Source organism: Homalodisca vitripennis, chromosome 3, assembly GCF_021130785.1.
Source record: "Homalodisca vitripennis isolate AUS2020 chromosome 3, UT_GWSS_2.1, whole genome shotgun sequence".
NCBI classification, from domain to species: domain Eukaryota; kingdom Metazoa; phylum Arthropoda; class Insecta; order Hemiptera; family Cicadellidae; genus Homalodisca; species Homalodisca vitripennis.
Window position 1 is genome coordinate 199,852,799 of NC_060209.1, and position 19,832 is coordinate 199,872,630.

Below are 19,832 nucleotides of genomic sequence, written 5' to 3' on the forward strand. Positions count from 1 at the left end.
AGAAACATCTGTGTTATCATGATTGCTCAGCTGTTTCCCTGTTGCAGGCACAGACACGTCGCTGCAGTGTGCCCAACATGACTAAACCTGTTCTCCTGCTACTGGTCGTTGGGCTTGCCCAGTGTCTGGGACAAACCTATATGTAAGTCATCGTCAAGTCTTTCTATTATTTAATCTCACCAGTGGTATTTCCGAAGAAGAGATACTTAAAAATTGTTTAGGAAAGTAGTAAATGACTCTAACAGTGTATTGTAGTCATTAAATAAGAGCGTATTGCCGTAATCCTTACTTCATACTTTAAAACATTTAAGTATTCGAATCATACTTATGATAATAAATTAAACCTGCTTGGTATTAATACAAGTTTGGTGTTCATAAACATTTTAATATACATGCTTACTTACTTTTCGAGTATGATTGGAAAACTATTCCAGTTCAGTGAAAAACTCAAATAAATTATTTCTGAATCCAAAATCCTTTGTTCTCATCCCCATTTCCCATTCAAAAAATTCTTAATTTGGCAGCATATTGATTGACACACTTCAAATTTAAGGATCACGAAAACCCTATAAACTGGAATTTAAAATAGATTGTTTATTTTGACCACAGCAAATTACAAAGAACACATTTACACAATTACACAGTAAGGCAGATAATATAATAAAGAGGGTACTTTGTATTCAGAGGACCTAGTGTATTAATTATTACTATTTTTGAAATTTTGGTCCAGGTTTTTCAACTTTATGAATGAAGATTTTTGAAATGTGCTGTACTTAAATATTATTTATTTGGAAATGATCTAGACTCAACAAGAATTTAAAGAAATGATTTTGAATCAAATTTGCTACCCTCTCCCCCCCCCCTCCCACCACATCCCTCCTCACAAGATTCTAAAATTGTAAGGAATATGTCAATCTCCAGAAAGACAAGAGGATTGTAGTAAAAAAAGTGGAAATTGAACCAACGGTTTGAAAGTTTAATTTTAAATAATTATTATTTTATCAAGGTGGATAATTACATGACAAAAATACAAATGAAATAATAATTAATTACAAAACCTAGGTGTCTCATCACTAAAAATACATCTCATCCAGAAATAATAATTTTGGTAATTCTAAGCAATATATGGGTCAACCTCGATTTTTCTCATATTACAATATAATGTTCCAATAGTCAATTAGAAAAGGAAATGACTAGAATTTCTTGCCGGAAAGCAGTTATAGGGAGCAGGCAACCGCCAGACGGTCATATATTGCTTAGAGTTACCTATTAGTGATCAGGGGCACTGACGTGATCTGGGCTTCAAATTTGGAACTACTCGAGTTAATTTTTTTTCTAAAAGAGCAAGCAGCGCGAAGCGCTGTGCAGCGGGCAGGCATCGTGCGTGATCCTTTTTTTATTAAAAATTTCTGATAAATTGTTATTACATATTACAATATAATGTAGGTAGGTAATGTATGTAAAACAATTTTAAACACATAATTACATGCTGGAAAGCAAAGTAAACCAATATAATCCGCCCAATACAAAATCTCCGTAAAAATCTGGTAAAGGAATCTGTGTCATTCCTTTTGCCTGAATCAATTCAGTATATACGAAGATCACGCACGATGCTTGCCCGCTGCGCAGCGCTTCGCGCTGCTTGCTCTTTTAGAAAAAAAATTAACTTGAGTAGTTCCAAATTTGAAGCCCAGATCACGTCAGTGCCCCTGATCACTAATAGGTTATTCTCGCGGTTGCCTGCTCCTATAACTGCTTTCCAGCAAGAAATTATAGTCATTTCCTTTTCTAATTGACTATTGGAACATTATATTGTAATATGAGAAAAATCGAGGTTGACCCATATATTGCTTAGAATTACCATAATTTTATGACCCAACAAAATTGACTCATCTCAATAAATTAATGGTTAAATATCTTTTATAATTTCATAAAACTAAAACTTTTTATTATAATTTCTGAAATGTTACTTTGATTTACATGTATCATGCATCAAATTATTACAAAATAGGGGCAATTTTAACATTTTTATTCAATGAATATCAATAGTATAAAACAACAAATAAATTTAAAATACAAAATTAAATTTGCTACTTCTTTTTTCAACATTGGCTAAAGCACTGGTGAGAAAACTATTTTTATTTATATACACTATATAACTTCTAGAATTTCCTTTCTTTGTTTTGAATTTTATTTTTGACAATGGAAGGATTGTGAAGGAAACAGGTATTTTCTGGAAATTTGCCATCATTCAATGATACAAAAAATCAAATTGGAATTTACTTTGATCCAACAATTGACAAAGGATTTTAGTTAAATACATAATAGCATATTTTGTGTTTATAAAATAATTGTACTTTGTAAGTATTTTCAGTTTTGTATTTTCAGTTTAAAACACATGATTTAGTGTTTTACACACTTTTTCATTGTAGACCTATCATTAACCTAAAATATTTAACTCTGAACATCTGGACACTGTTTAAACACGCTGTGTATCTGATGTCCGCAGCTACCCGTACACATACCAGTGCAATGAGGGCAAGTGTGTGAAGGAGCCTGCGAGTGATGACAAGCCCTACCTGTCCTTCAACGTGTGTATGCTGCAATGTTCCCCCTACGCAGGAGTCTGGCCGCGGCCCGCACACATCACAGTGGACAAGACAGTTGTTCCTGTCAACTCCAACAGCATCACCATCATCAGCTCTGCTCTCGGTGCTAAGTGTAAGTCATTCACTGTCAGTGTAATTCACAATTCTCACATATCACCGTGGACAAGACTGTCGTTCCTGTCAACTCCAACAGCATCACCATCATCAGCTCTGCTCTCGATGCCAAGTGTAAGTCATTCACTGTCAGTGTAATTCACAGTTCTCACACATCACTGTGGACAAGACTGTCGTTCCTGTCAACTCCAACAGCATCACCATCATCAGCTCTGCTCTCAGTGCTAAGTGTAAGTCATTCACTGTCAGTGTAATTCACAATTCTCACATATCACCGTGGACAAGACCATCGTTCTTCTCAACTCCAACAACATCACCATCATCAGCTCTGCTCTCGGTGCCAAGTGTAAGTCATGTACTGTCAGTGTAATTCACAGCTCATATACATCACCGTGGACAAGACTGTCGTTCCTGTCAACTCCAACAGCATCACCATCATCAGCTCTGCTCTCGGTGCCAAGTGTAAGTCATGTACTGTCAGTGTAATTCACAGCTCATATACATCACCGTGGACAAGACTGTCGTTCCTGTCAACTCCAACAGCATCACCATCATCAGCTCTGCTCTCGGTGCCAAGTGTAAGTCATGTACTGTCAGTGTAATTCACAGCTCATATACATCACCGTGGACAAGACTGTCGTTCCTGTCAACTCCAACAGCATCACCATCATCAGCTCTGCTCTCGGTGCCAAGTGTAAGTCATGTACTGTCAGTGTAATTCACAGCTCACACACATCACCGTGGACAAGACTGTCGTTCCTGTCAACTCCAACAGCATCACCATCATCAGCTCTGCTCTCGGTGCCAAGTGTAAGTCATGTACTGTCAGTGTAATTCACAGCTCACATACATCACCGTGGACAAGACTGTCGTTCCTGTCAACTCCAACAGCATCACCATCATCAGCTCTGCTCTCGGTGCCAAGTGTAAGTCATGTACTGTCAGTGTAATTCACAGCTCACACACATCACCGTGGACAAGACTGTCGTTCCTGTCAACTCCAACAGCATCACCATCATCAGCTCTGCTCTCGGTGCCAAGTGTAAGTCATGTACTGTCAGTGTAATTCACAGCTCACACACATCACCGTGGACAAGACTGTCGTTCCTGTCAACTCCAACAGCATCACCATCATCAGCTCTGCTCTCGGTGCTAAGTGTAAGTCGTGAACTGTCAGTGTAATTTGCAACTCACTTACCAGCCATACCACCAGTTTGTAAAAAATTCTGGAGCTGTGAGAGAATTATGTTTGGACATCGATTAGGTCCTCATTGTCTCAGTTGTACACTTTTTTTCTTAATCAAATCTGATCTTTCTAAAAGTAATTTTTTGCACTGAAGTACTTCATGCCATCTTTGAACCTTTATTTTACAATAAATTGTTTATAAAACTTCAAATAGTTACAGGTTTTGAAAATTTTGCTTTTCCAACCAAAAAGATAAACAATTAAGTAAAAACCATGATTTATTTAATTTAATTTATCTTTAAAAATAAAGAACGAAAAGTTCTTTGTGAAATTATTCATAAATTAGATTTGCATACCAAGTTTTATCAGAATCAGAACTATCTTTAACATAAATGCCAATATTAACATTTTAATTTACCCAAAATCTTAAACAATTTTATCGAACAGCTGATGCTCTTGTGCCACTTTTTAAGCAAAATATTTTTAGATCAGATTAACAATTTAGTTTTGGTAATGAAACCTAAATCTTTTGGTGCAATACTTCAATAAATTGGAAATTTTAAAACAATTATAAATTTGTTATTTACAAACAATACTTACATGTAAAATTCATTCCACTTTTTGATACAGGTCTCAAAACAAATGTTTTCACTGTGAACTAAATTAAATATTTTGGCTCACCATACACACCATAATACTTTTCTGAGGGGCACTTCTGGTCTTACAGACTTACACAAAATGTACAGATTCTGTGAACTACCACCAAACCGAAACACAGTAACTGAAGATTAGTCTTACTATAGGTTTAGCCACAACATGATCTCTTCAATATTACTAAATACAGTAGGTTTGAAATGGATGAAAAGATCATTAATACTATATAAAGACTGATCTCATAAAGCCATTCCTTTAGAGTTGGGAAGTTTTTTATGACAACCTGATGTTAAGAATACCATAGTGTAGGAGCTGGTTTAATGGCTACTCATAAAGCTTCATGCAATGCTTCTCAAGAACCCGTATCATGATTTGTGTTATCGAATACAAGTATGCAATATAGGTATGAAATTGCAGATCGAGGTGTACCTTGTTTTGTTCGTGAGTTATATTTTTAAATATTTTGAACTAGTCAATTTTTAATGTCAATAGTTCATCCAATCTGGACAGTTAAATGCGTCACACATTTTAAACTGCTATTGTAAAACAACAAGAAGTGACAGTAACCTCTCACCAGCATGGTTGGATAGCCACTGAATGAAGAAATGCCCTGACATCAAAATGGCCACGATTGTCAACTTCTAGTAGCTACAGATCGAAACATAATCTATTTTCTGGATAGCCCTCGTATGAATATTAGACGAATACAAATTAAATTTAAACAACTAATATTATTTTACCATGAGAACATGCTATGTGTACAACATAGTGGCTGATTCTTGATCTTTGATGATTCTGGGTGGTCTTTATCATAAGCGCAGTTGTTCGATATCGTTAACACAATACAATCTGTGAGAGAGATGATACGCAAAAGTACTATAAGTTAGAGTTCAGTGTTCTGGATATCATTGTCCATCCTATCATACATTTGCATTCTATTTTTATCCATTCTTCCATTCATTTCCATTAATGTTTCTGGTTACAAAATAAAAATCCTGAATGGCTAAATATCAAAATGTGGCTTAAAGTTGTATCACCTGTTTTAGCCACGAATGACAAGACAGCTAAGATGGTGGAGGAGCTCACGTCCCAGTTTACGAGGCTGATGTCGGCCGAGGACAAGGGGAAGGAGCCTCGGCAGCTGCGAAGGTCCATGGAGGTATCTCTGCAGCTAGAACACCCAGATGTTTTATCACTCACTCAGGACACAGACGAGAGCTACAACCTTTCCGTCTCACAGTCTTCTGATGGTAGGGTAAGTCTTGCACTTGGTAGTGATTGCTACATTGCTATTGGTGGTTTTGGATGTGACCAGTGGAAGTTCATGATCTCATCATGAGTCTCAATTGTGCACCTGATGAGACAATGAGACTGCCACTTCACCAAGATTACACTATATCATTGTATCTTGTAGTCTAGGTGTCTCTGATGTCGAAACGATGTAAAAGTTCATTGTAAGCTTCTTCGTCACCGACTTCATTTGAATTTTTCCAGATGAAAATGACTCCAGATTCCATCAGTCAAGTCTGAGACAGCGTCAGACACTTGGAATAAAAGGAAGGTGAACTGGAGCTAAATTCAACATTCAAATTGAATCACAACCCTTCCTACCATAGCTACGTTATGTGATAATCCTTATACTCCACCTCCGAGACATGGGAACCACTCACACTACACCTATGTGTCCATAATACAGGGTCACCAACACCTTTGAAGTGCATGAAAAGAGACTATACCTTACCTCCATCGACCCAATAGTTATGCTCCTACTGAGGCAGATTCCAGAGCTGAACACTACTAAAAACACAATACACAATTTTTGACATTTGATTTTTTCAATCAATAGAGAGCTCTTTGAAAACGAAGCTGGTTAGGATTGATTAATCACTGGGTCTACAGCTACGTATTTGTTGTTACAATAGACAATAGACAATAGACAATAGACAACTCTTTATTTGACATATTCATAGAGAACAGCCATGCGTCAATATTAGATAAGGTTCAGTATCAATTTATATGTTGAATGAGGTATTCAGAAATTCTCCCTCCGAGTAGAACGGTCGATCCAGAAGCCATGCTGTCAGCTGTTTCTTGAGGCGCTTTGGATGTTCCCTCCTTAGGTGCTCTGGCAGGTTATTGAAAAAGAGGGCACCTTTGTAAGTGGGTTTTTGTTCCGACAGACTCAGGTGGTGTTGGGGAAGTGAGAACTTGGCTGCATGTCTGGTGTTATACTGGTGAAGATCTCTATGTCTCGGCTGCGTTGTTGAGATGGTGTGCATAATTGTTTCCCTGATGTAAAGTGAAACTGCTGTTAGAATTTTCAGCTCTTTAAAAGGTTCTCTGCAACTGTCCCGATAGTTAAGATCTGCTAGGCATCTAATGGCTCTTTTCTGTTTTAGAAGCACCCTTTCTAGGTTGTTTTTTGGTGCTCCTCCCCATGTTGCAATGCCGTAGCTTAGGTGGGACTCGAAAAGGGAAAAGTAGGCAACTCTGGCTGAGTCCGGAGTCTGGCAGGAGTTACATTCTGAAATCACTAATATTTTTTGTTATCTGTTTTTCTACTGCTATGTTGTTATTGTCCTTATGTTATTAACCTGTTGCATATGTTGTAATTATTGCTGTTATTTGTTATTATATTTTTCAATATTATATTGGCAATATATACAAAATTATAATTACTCTATATTATTGTCTTTTATTTTTATTTATTACTATTCTTGTATTATTTATTTTCTTTATCATTAATTATTATTTATTATTGGTTTGTTTTGTTTTAACATTACAACATACTTTTACTGTTACCTAGTTTGTTTTGATTGTCAGTCTATCTAAATTGTTATTTTTGTTTTTATGTATTTTTTTTTTTATTTTAATTAATTGTAAATAATCTGATCATTTTAAGATTGTTTCATTCCTTTTAATGACAAATTATTGATAAAAGATATAATCAATAAACAATAGACAATAGATTTTTATTTCTCAGCCAATACATAGTGTAATAGTGTACATAGAGAATTGTCATAGATTTATTATAAAGTCTAAAACTAAAATCTAAAACTAGGTACTATTACAATTCAAAATAATATTAAAAAACCCTATTTACCGAATAGTATGCTTTCATTAACAAAGTATTTTTTATTTCCTTTAAAAACCTTTTGCTGGACACCAATTCTTAATTCCATGTCTGTTGGGAATAAATAAATAAATAAAGGTTCTACGATATACTGTTGTGTCCAGCTTTACAATAGCAAACCCAGATTTATATTTGAAGATGGAGAAAGCAATGAGCTGGCTTTACGTTGAAGAGGTTATAATGTAAGTGATGCATTGAATGATTCAATTCAGTTCTTGGGATTACAATGTATGTATTTCTGACCTCAGAAGTGACATGTATTTTGTGTTGGTCAGGTGATCGTGGTGGTAGAAGCCCCCAACTACTTCGGTGTGCGCCACGGACTGGAGACTCTGTCACAGCTGGTGGTGTACGACTACGTGAGTCGTGGACTGGTGGTACCAGGCTCCGTAACGGTGCAGGACCGGCCAGCATACCCCTACCGTGGTGTTCTGCTGGACACTGCTCGCAACTACGTGTCTGTACCTGCTCTGCACCGACTCGTCGACGCCATGGCAGCTAACAAGCTGAACACCTTCCACTGGCACATCACAGACTCTCACAGCTTCCCGTTCCACTCACGCTCCTTCCCCCAAATGTCCCAGTTCGGTGCCTACTCTCCTGAAAAGGTACAGAGTACGCTTTCTGTTCTGTATTTATTATTTTTCCAACGGAATTACACCAGTAGTACACACATAAATAAGTTTAAAAGAGTATAAACTATTAATAGCACTAATAATATTTACTTATATAATTAAATAACAAACAGTGTTAAATATAAATAATCAACAAAACAACGAATAAGTAAGAAATATAAGTTAGTTAACAAATAATCAACAAAAGGTAAAAAAGACAATAATAGATAGTTAAATATCAAAACGAGCAACAGTAATAAATTTGTAGTGTATAATAAGAAATAAATAACAAAAAAGTGATTAAAAAATGGGTAGCTGTAAACACTTTCAAACAATACACGTAATGTAATATTTCAATTTTACATAAGTAAAATTTGATTATTAAAAATGGCAGTCAATTTTAGAAAACTACCGTACCGAAAAACCCATTGTGGTAAAGAAACAACTGTAACTGTCACAGGAGCAAATATGCTCGTCTACAGTTTTGCTAATTTTGGTTATAGTAATTTGTTTCATCACTATAAATATTAAATTCATATTTTAATTTAAAACATATGATTGTTATTGAGGAATATAGATACTTACATATCGATTGATAGTCAAAGATTTGAGATGCAAATATTAGGTACCGACGATTACATTCTTCGATATAAAAAAACCGGGTCCGCTTATCGTACCCTACCCAAAAAATAAAGTTGTTATATAATGTACAAAGATATTAATTAATCATTTGTATTCTACATTGTCAACATCAATCATGGCTGGTGCTCAGGCTTCAGCAGTTGTGGATTAACAGTAATTTGTTAAGAAACCGTTGTCAATTAGAAAAAGGATCCAGTATTTCAGTCTTCATTCGCAATTCTTCTTAAATTATGCATTGACTCAAAATGTTTCAAAATCCTCTTTTTCAAAAAACTTTCTGAACAAAAATTTTATTATAGAACTTAGGAAAATACGAACAGTAAAACTAGATTTTGCTCATACCAGCGTGTTGACTCTGTGTGCAGGTCTACTCGGAGCAGGATATTGCAGGGCTGGTGGAGTACGCAAGGATACGCGGTGTGCGGGTGGTGCCAGAGCTAGACGCTCCAGCGCACGTCGGGGAAGGGTGGCAGTGGGCCGACGAACACAACGCCACCGTGTGCTTCAAGAAGGAACCTTGGCAAAAGTTCTGTGTAGAGCCTCCTTGTGGCCAGATCAACCCCACAAGTGACTATGCATATGAGGTAATGTGATAATTATACATATGAAGTGGACATAGTAACTAAACATAATTTTTGTATTTATTTACATGCACTGTTACATTTAATTACAACAGAGCAGTACTAACATCTAAACAAAACCCAACACTTGTAAGCAAGTAAAAAGTATTCATAACAAAAACTATTAAACTCAAAACTACATATACAAACAGTATGCATAAAAATTAATAAAAAGTTAACTAGCATAAACAATGATACAATCACATTAAATGGAATGAAGAACTATGGTATATAAGATATGCCAAACTATAGTTTATATAATTATCCTTATAAAACAAGCATAATATCTATACATCAAGGACATTTAAACATACCCTTTTGAACTCACTTAAACAATTGTTAAAAATATCTAAATGTTGAGCCATTAAATTGTAAAGCCGCATCATTGACACAATAGGAGAGTTGGATAATATATTAGTTCTAGAAAAAGGTACAGCAAACAGAAGGTGGATTCTTGTTTTAATTCCGGGAACATGAAAACAAACTTGCAGTAGGGAAGAAAGATCCTAACTTCGTTTCTAACAAGTTTAAACAAATGAGTTAGCAATAACAAATTACGTCTGGACTGAAGACTACATAAACTGAACATGCTGAGTAATTGCTTATAAGAGATAAGATCTGAGTAAACCCCTTTCTTTAAAAAAAATAAATATCGTAAAAATCTTTTTTGAATTTTTTCTGTGTTGGATATATGGATATTATAGTGTGGAGACCAAACTGGTGCAGCATAATCTAACTGATATTGTACCAAAGTAAAATATAACGTGCAAACTGAGGCAAACTTATGACCTTCCCTTAGTATTAAACCTAAACTACGGAAAGCCTTACTTATGATCTTAGTGATATGTTTAACGAAAGTCAGTCTAGCATCCAGTACTACACCAAAATCATTCACTTTTTGAATCCTATCTAGAGCCATTCTATTTAATTGGTAATGAAAAAGAACAGTATTAATGTTTTTGGAAAAGGTAAGAACATGATATTTAGATGCATTAAAGGAAAGTTTATGAGTATTGATCCAATCATTTATGGCTACGAGATCTTGTTAAAGAGATAAAGCATCTTCTATGACTCTTATCACTTTATATTTTCAAATCATCCCCGTATAGAAGAACTGGAACTGGTCCATGTGAAACCACCTCAGTGACCATCAATTACAATATTAAAAATAGATGGACCCAGATTAGAACCTTGGGGCACACCTGATGTGACATTAAACAAATCAGACTTGCAGTCGCAATACCACACATATTGTGAACGAAACAGGATTTTCCCGGACATTTGCCATTGTTTAGTGAAACAAGAAATCAGTAACACAGTAAACACAAATCTTGTTTCACTGAACGATGGCAAATGTCCGGAAAAATCCTGTTTTCTTCACAACCCTTCCATCCTCAAAAATAACCTCCACACATATTGTTTCCTTTGTGTAAAATAGCTCTTAAACAAAGTTAATAGATGATTGGAAAGACCACATTTATTTAGCTTGGCCAGTATTACTGCATGATCAATTCTGTCAAAAGCTTTACATCCAAAAACCTTGGCTGGCGAAGACAGTACAGCGACGGGTCTAAAATTGTTAATCAATTTAATATCTCCACCTTTATAAATAGCAGACTGTCAAAATTTACAGCATAAGTACGGAAGAGTTCCAGCAGTTTTGAAGTTTTGAATTTAGCTCTTGTTTCAATTATGAATCTATGCCTCAGTATTTGTAAAAAGACCATTTATAGTACTTCAAAGTACTGATTTGGATTGTTGGAAGTTCTTGGAACTGTGACAGTTAATGCCTTGTCCTTTGACACACCTAAATCCGAGTCTGAGTGAAGGTTATCATATTTCTTTCCATTTTACTTATTCTCACTGAAGCTGAAGAGCATACCAAAATCAGTCAAATATATTAATCTCTCAGAATCATAGAAATTTTAAATATCATAGACATATTATAACACACAAATTGCAGTTATATTGTATCTGTACATGGTTTCTCATGCCCTTGTGCTCATCGACATCCCACTGTGCAGATCTTGCAAGGACTGTACGCTGACATGGAGAGGCTGTTTGACTCTGACCTGTTCCACATGGGAGGGGACGAGGTCAACATCAACTGTTGGAACTCCACCGAAGCTATCCAAGAGTGGATGGCCACCAAGTATGTCATGTAGACATTAAATTCAGATATGGTGTTGGTACAGAGTGTATACTAATCACTAATAAGTGAGGTGAGGCAGTAGTCAATTATTATTTGATTGTAAGTGTTGTACATCAATATCATGATTGGCTGAGCGTTAGCAAAGACTGTAATTTATTCACGGGGACCAGAAAAAACTTCTGTCTGTCTCTCTCTGTCTGAATAATATCTCTAGAAGAAGTTGACATGTAATTTTATAATTTTGCATGGAGCTTCTCCTCTATATAGGCAACATGGTGTTTGGTAATGGTACTTGTCCCTCCATGGGATTTGGCTGAGCGTTAGCAAAGCTTAAATTTTTGTAGGATATCTCGAAAACGAATAGCATTATAGATTTGAAATTTTGCATTGAGTTTGTTTTCTACATAGGTAAGAATGACTTCAACGATGGGTAATGTTCCTCCATGGGATCTTGCTGAGCATTAGTGAAGCTTAATTTTTGGCAATTTCGAGAATGAAATGTATTAGACTTTATATTACAAAACGTGCTACCCTTGAAATTACTCATGATGCTTCATTTCTATATAGCCAGATCGAGTTCGATGATGGTGCAAATTCATCCATGGGATTTGGCTAAGTGTTAGTGAAGCCTATGATCCAAGGGGAAATCTCGAGAACGAATTGACCTACAGACTTTAAATTATGCATGAATATTTTAATCCTACACACGCAAGGTGGAGTTTAACAGTTATGCATATCCACCATTAGTTTTTTAATAGAAAAATTTCCAACAAGTCTGAAATCGATTAGATGGTATATTTTATTGTATTAACTTGTCATTTAATTTACTAATCCTCGGAGATTAACTAACAAAACTTTAAGTACCCCATGCATTTTAGCAGGAAAGTTTTATGTTATGCAATACTGCATGATCCATGTTCCTGCAGGAACTTGAAGACTGACGAAGACGGACTGCACCAGCTGTGGAACATATTCCAGACCAAAGCACTGGAGAAGCTGGACTCAGTGAGCCGGAAACCCCACAAGATAGTGGTCTGGACCAGCTCACTTACTGAGAAGGGACGAGTGGACAAATACTTGGACAAGGATCGCTATATCATCCAGATCTGGACCACAGGGAAGGATGAGATTATCGCTGAACTTGTCAACAAAGGCTTCCAAGTCATCTTCTCCAACTATGACGCCCTCTACTTTGATTGCGGGTGATTGTTTTTTATATAATCTTTTTGTACACAATCAAGTTTTGAAATGTAATACCTCAATTGCGTGGTTGTTCCTTTAGTATATTACATAAAGGGGGTGGGGGATGTATTACAGTATATTATCGACAATAATCATAATATATGTAAAAATAACAGGTGTTTGGACATTTGCCATAGTAAAAAAACCCTACTATTCTTTCAAATCATCCATTGGCAATGATAAACTTTAAGACCTTCACTGCAGCTCCATACTGTGTGATCGTAAGTAATGGAAAAAAACAGTATACACACTAGGGCATCTTTCAGATCTCATACCCTAAGTGTAATTGTTGAGTCATCTTATTTGAAAATAATACAACTTATTTAATGTTCAGCTCTCAAATACTTTTGAAGATGAACCAATTTCATTATATTCTGGATTATTTACAACTAAAACCAGCTTTTAAAAAAATTTTATTATTTGAACAATTTTTGTGATGAATACTTATTTTGCATTAATACATTCAAAATTCAATACAGGATTCAATGCTGGGGTGGAACTTTTAAGTATAATATTGATAAACTACGTGTCTCTCAAAATCATTTTATAAGAATAATTCTTAGCAAACGAGAAAGTTATTTTTGATTATACCATCAATTAAAAATATTACCAATACAGCACCTGTTTATCTAAAAAGTTTTGCCCTTGTTTTGTATTAAAAGTGGTATCAATAAATTATTTTACAGTACACGAAGTTAAGGAAATAATGTTTTCCGAGTTCCTAAAGTTAGGAAATCACTGTTCAGACAATATTTTGTTTATGTACGTCCAAAATATTTCAATAGTTTACCATATAATACCAAATTATGTTTAATTCAAGAATATTTTCTCTTAAAATTAAATGTTGGCTGTTCGGCTTTAGTGAAGTTTTTTAAACAATGTGCTAACAGAGGAACACATACAGCATGGAGTGAAGTGCTGCTCTCATCAAAGGACAATCACAAGCTGGACTGACTTTACTTTATTTTCATGTTTTTATTTTTGTTGCTCTGTCACGCTTCTTGAAAATGTGGCAGTGTAAATTCCATTTATGTAATTTTTAATTTGCACTTGTACTTTCGATAGAATAAATCATTATTGTTCATTAATTATTATTCATTTGTTTGCAATAGAAAAGATCCATGACACTTGTTCTGTTTAGAATATACTACCAAAAAAGCAACTGGATATAACTTTCTTTTCATGCTTTGTTGAAGGTTTGGAGCATGGGTGGGTGAAGGCAACAACTGGTGTTCCCCATACATCGGGTGGCAGAAGGTTTACGAGAACAAGCCCCTGAGTATGCTGCAAGCTCTGGGAGTAGATACTACAAAGGAGGAGGTCAAGAAACTTGTGCTGGGACAGGAGGCTACTCTGTGGACGGAACAGGCTGATGATCAGGTGAGTCATCATACATGTGGATTAACGATGATTTAACCTTGCACACAATCATCAGGATGGTTCACTTCAGGATGGTTTATATCTTCCAGTTGAACCTTCTTTAGGTCTAGCAAAACCCAATGTGTCCAGGAGTGGCACATAGCTTACTGTAAATGTCAAAATATTATAATAATAATAATGTACCTCTTTTGTATAAACTTTTGGTCTTAATCCGATCACAAGTTCCTGAGTTATGAATTTTCAATTTTGCGATAAAATTGAAAAGAGCCAAACACACGTACCTTTTTTTGTTGATATCGATATAAAAACTGGAAGTAATTGTTCATAAATAATTTGCTTTATTTGTCTAAATGCAGAAATAAACTAGCTAACTTTTAATGTAACTTCCATCATTGCAATTCTACTAGATACTTTGTGCAATTAATTGATTCACAAAAAGTGCTCGCTCTACCAGGACTAGAACTCGGATCCCTCAATTGCAGGATGAGCATGCTACTATATGAGAGTTCCGGGTTCGAGTCCTGGCAGAGCGAGTATTTTTTGTGAATCAATCTTTAATGATATTAAATTGAATGTGGTTATCTATCATTATCAAAACAAAAACGGCAATAAACTAAATTAAAATTAAAAGAAAATGTGTAAATAGTTATTTTTTACAAATTAGATATAAAATTCTAAATTTTACATATATTTGTGTATAAAATGATACAAATATGCACTTATATAAAATTTAGATTTTATGTATATATATATAATATATATGTATATATATGTAATATATATATCTATATATATATATGTATATATATATATGTATATATATATATAATATATATATATATGTATATATATATATATAATATATATATCTATATATATATATATATATATATACATATATATATTATATATATATATATACATATATATATATATATATATATATATTATATATATATATACATATATATATATTTTATATATATATATATATATATTTGGTTTTACAAAAAGGTTGGGCTGGATATGCATTTTAAAATTTTATGTGTGATTCTAAGCTAAAAATGAAATATGAAGAATAACTCTGTTTTCCTCTTCCACTTTGTTTAGCCGCTAGGTGCCATTTTGTATTTTTTTGTTAACAAATTGTTATTTCTAAAACTAGTTAAACTAAAGAAACCAAATATGGCACATAGGTTTGAATAAGTAAGAGGAAAATAAAAGATTTGGTGTTATTTTCTTCAATATTAACGAAATGGCGTCTTTTGACAATTTTAAAAGTCAAATAACGAAACAAAACCAGTATAGTTATAAAAAAATATAGTAGACACCATCAACTATTTGGAGAATTTTATTACTTGGATGAAATTGTTGATAAAAAAATACAAAATGGCGGCTATCGGATAAATGAAGTGGAAATTGGGAAAAAGTTATTCTTCATTTTTAGTTTAGAATCACACACAAAATTTGAAAATAAATAGCCAGTCCAAACTTTTTGTTACACCCTGTACATAATATATACAGGCAATAGCCATTTATACAAATATATAATATACATTTTGCTGTATATAAATATATACATAATATGTAATTATATAGTTTAAACACGTTCTAATTGTTGGCCTTATGGAGAGCTGGCAATCCAAAGCCCTTATGTTCTTCAGTAGGGATTTGAAAAGAATCTGAAGACCTTTTAGATACGTCAAACGTTGACCATTTTGGTAGAACTTAAGAACTACTATTGCTGGGACAGTGATCCTTCAGCTATGAAGTAAGTCCTTCAGTAAGTCCGTGTGCTGGAGTTTATGCGGTGTGATTGTGGTGTTCCAGGTGGTAGACCAGAGACTGTGGCCTAGGGCTGCCGCGATGGCAGAGAGACTGTGGTCAGACCCTGCGGACTCGTGGAAGGCTGCAGAGCACCGCTTCCTCCATCACCGCGAGAGACTCGTGGCCAGGGGCGTTCCCTCCGACTCTATCGAGCCCCAGTGGTGCCTGCAGAACCAGGGCTACTGCTACTTGTAACACTGCCAGTTGTAAACACTCCTGACAATAATATACTTTTTTATTCATTTTACATGCAAACAAGTTCATTATAAAACCATTGTCACCTTCTAACAAATCTTACTGATAGCCATCACTCAGCCATAATGTAGAATTCACTAAGTGTAGCAGGATGATCAAAAATTGGCAAACCTTTTTTGTATAAAAGGAGAAGCTGATCCCATTTATGCCTTATCCTGCCCATCCTCATGGGCTACTGGCCTGAGCGAGGATCTTATCAAACAGAATAAGGGAGAGAAGTGTTACAGAACAAGGTCAATGATATTGATAAAAAGTGCAAGGGTCACAGATAGGATTCGAACTTGCGCTATCTCTAACTCAGACTTAAGTCCAACATCTTAGACCGCTCGGCCATTGGCACTCCCCAGAGCACTTTCACCAGAGGCATATGTTAAAATGTCAGTACAGTTTTAGACATTTTGCAGCATTTTCATTCTTACAGCTATCATTAATGATCATATACAGCTTGAATTTGCTTTGTCATTTTTCTAAAGAACCTCTTTTTACGAGGGAAAAAGACGATTGTCCCCGCACTTAGTCCTAAAAAGGACCTTTGCAACCTAAAAAGGAGGAAAGTCAAGAGTAGCTGCTGCTTGGATGGGTGACCGCTGAGTGATCCTGTCCTTGCAAGGAGCCCGCCTGCCCGCCGTTGGTGGTGGTTCGGAAGTCACCTTTAAGCCATTGGTCCCCAGGTTAAATTTTAGAGACTTCTTAGCCCTAACTTCGCCTGGTAAAATAAGACATCTTTACTTTACTTTTACTTTAGATTTGTGCCTCCCTTACTTATTTTTGTATCTTCAGAATCTGAGACTTTTTCAGAAGCCGATCAGATTTGAGGGCTCCTGTTCTCTGATGTCCTTGGGGCTGAGAAGATATGCTCCAAGGAATCTTTTCTTAATTGTAGATATCGCAGTACAGTTTAGCCAAATATGCCTCGCTGATTCCTCCTCTTCTCCGCAGACTATGCTTCTGCATTCATCAGTCTGGCTAAGGCCCACCTTCATGAGGTGTTTTCTAAGGGAGCCATGTCCTGTCAGCATCCCTATTATCACTCTTGTATCCTCCTTGCTCTGATCTAGGAGAGTTGCCCACCCTTTAGCATAAAGAGAGATAAACATTTTTTTTAATTGTCTTAATCCTGAGGCCATACTCCAATTAAAGTAACTTATCCTTTTTTTCCAACCTTTTACAAGAGTTTTGCTGTAGGAGAAAGCTATCCCGCAGCCTGGTTCTGGCCCCACCATAAAGCACTCCACTCCCTTTTTGGTGAGGATATCTGCTTTTTCAAGCTAAAGAACTTTACTATTAACTCTGTGTTAACATGTGCCAAACCACTGAATCGCCACGCAGCACCCGTAAGATAATTCACATTGGCGTCTAGTAGAGTTTATTTTAACTACTACAAATCCACAGTAGTGCTGTTAAATTGCTATGACATTCTGATGGTCAAAAAAATAACTATCGCGAAAGTACATGATAAAGTTTAACCTATGCGTTAGAAACAGAACCTTATTGTTTTCTAGTTTTTTCAATTCGTTTTTGAAGTTGCTACTGTAATTTTTGTTTTTGAAGTTGTTACTGTAATTTTTCTATTTTTATTATGGTTTAGTAGGTATGACAGGAATTATTTGTCATGATAAAAAAAAAACTTTTTATAAATTTCAGATTTGTCCAAATGTGTTGTTGTGAGTTAAGGGTTCAGCAATGTACTCGTAACTTTTCAGAGAATGTTGGCGATCGTGATGTGGACTCAAAATGTTAACCATGATCTGACACGATGAATCAGGATATTCTGGCAGCAATTTGGTGAATAAAGATGTTGCTGAAGTTGATCGTGGTGGATGAGACACACACTATATGTATGCTGAAAGTGGAGCGGCTCTGTGCCACAAATAAACCTGGCTGTACCGGGTGACTGAACTGTTGAAAATTCTCGGCACTTAAAGGATTACAAACAGTACTAAAAAGTTCTACCTTACTACTTGTAAAATTAAAAATATAAGTTTTATTTACATTTTTCTTTAGAGTTTTTCACACATGTTTTTATTTTAATTTCTATTAAGATCTAATATTTATTCATTATTATTTCAATATTTATTCCAAAACCACTGTTTTATGCGCAATATACTTCTGAACCAGTAAGTTAACATGTCTTATAGTTAACTTTTTTTTTTAGACATGTTTATGAAGTATCGCATATTGTTTTCATTCGTAAAAACAGATACAGAATTATTTAATTACAAATAAATTTCTGAAATAATTTCATTTGTAAATACAATTACAAATCTAAATACAACTCACATAATTATATAAATTAACTTCTTTAAACATATTCAGTCTTAGGCATTGTCTTAAATAAAAATGCGCTTATTAAATTTACAGAATACTAAATAAGTTCAGACTATTTAAAATTATTAACATTTTTACAAATTCAAACATCCAGCTGCAGAAAGGAGAATAGCTCATAGTGGGTACCCCCTTTCTGTATTTGTACACATGTGGATTTCTGTCTATAAAAAATTATCTTCTTATTAAGTATTTAATTCTAAACACAATGCTTACTTTAAAATAACTTCTGTTATTTTATAATTATCATATGATTCAACGATAGTAATTTTGAACCGATTACCATATGATCTCACAATAGTGATTTGTTAACCGATTACTATATGATTTCAAGTTGAGAACTATCTTAGATGGAATTTAATAAGACATTTTAAAATTAGTTATGTTAGTAATATGAGCAATTCCTGGAAGCTTGTTAAAAAATCTTACACAATTTACCATATGGGATGTTCCGGATTTGGTCAGTCGATGTTGAGGAATGTTAAGCTTATTTTGATTTCTGCTGTTGTGTGTATGATCCTTGTTTCTAATCACAAAGTTTCTGAGGTTTGCTTTAGTGTATAATATAATATGAAAAATGTAGAAATTAATTATGGTACGTATTTGTAACTGTGTAAATAGACATTTGCAATGATCTAATGGTGCAGCTTGACAAATGGTTCTAATAACCCTTTTGTGGATGATTAACAGATCTGAGATTGCTACAGAATGGCCCCATAATATCAAGCCGTAAGCAATATGTGATTGGATTAATCCAAAATATGCTGTCCTAAGGTACTCAGTAGATATTATAGATCTTAATTTCCAGTACAGAAAAGCAACTCTCAAAAGATTTTTGCTTAAACCGTTAAAATGAGCATTTCAACTCAATTTCGTGTCAATACAAATTCCCAGAAATTTTACATATTGGTGATCGTTTTGAGAAAGGCTGAGTAATATATTTTGCGTTTTACTTTCATTGCAGAGAAGTTTATTAGTTGTGAACCATTTCTGAGCATTACTATGAGCTGCAGCCATTGTAGCCTTTAAACTTTCTAGATTATTATGACAGTCAATAGTCAATAGTCAATCATCTTTAT

General features: G+C 34.8%; 1 protein-coding gene across 5 annotated transcripts in view; it reads left to right on the forward strand.

The window, feature by feature from the left end:
* LOC124358024 (chitooligosaccharidolytic beta-N-acetylglucosaminidase-like) overlaps positions 1-16,420 on the forward strand; it is a 35,894-nt gene extending 19,474 nt beyond the window's left edge. For 2 of the 5 annotated variants that reach the window (XM_046810278.1, XM_046810277.1), the window contains exons 2-10: positions 48-142; positions 2,510-2,721; positions 5,610-5,818; positions 7,972-8,304; positions 9,318-9,536; positions 11,597-11,724; positions 12,651-12,926; positions 14,163-14,346; positions 16,177-16,420. In XM_046810278.1, coding sequence (XP_046666234.1) covers positions 78-142; positions 2,510-2,721; positions 5,610-5,818; positions 7,972-8,304; positions 9,318-9,536; positions 11,597-11,724; positions 12,651-12,926; positions 14,163-14,346; positions 16,177-16,368 — 1,818 coding nt within the window. In that variant the 5' untranslated portion in view covers positions 48-77 and the 3' untranslated portion in view covers positions 16,369-16,420. The other 3 variants (XM_046810281.1, XM_046810279.1, XM_046810280.1) reach the window with 3 other exon arrangements.
* Positions 16,421-19,832: the final 3,412 nt, after the last annotated feature.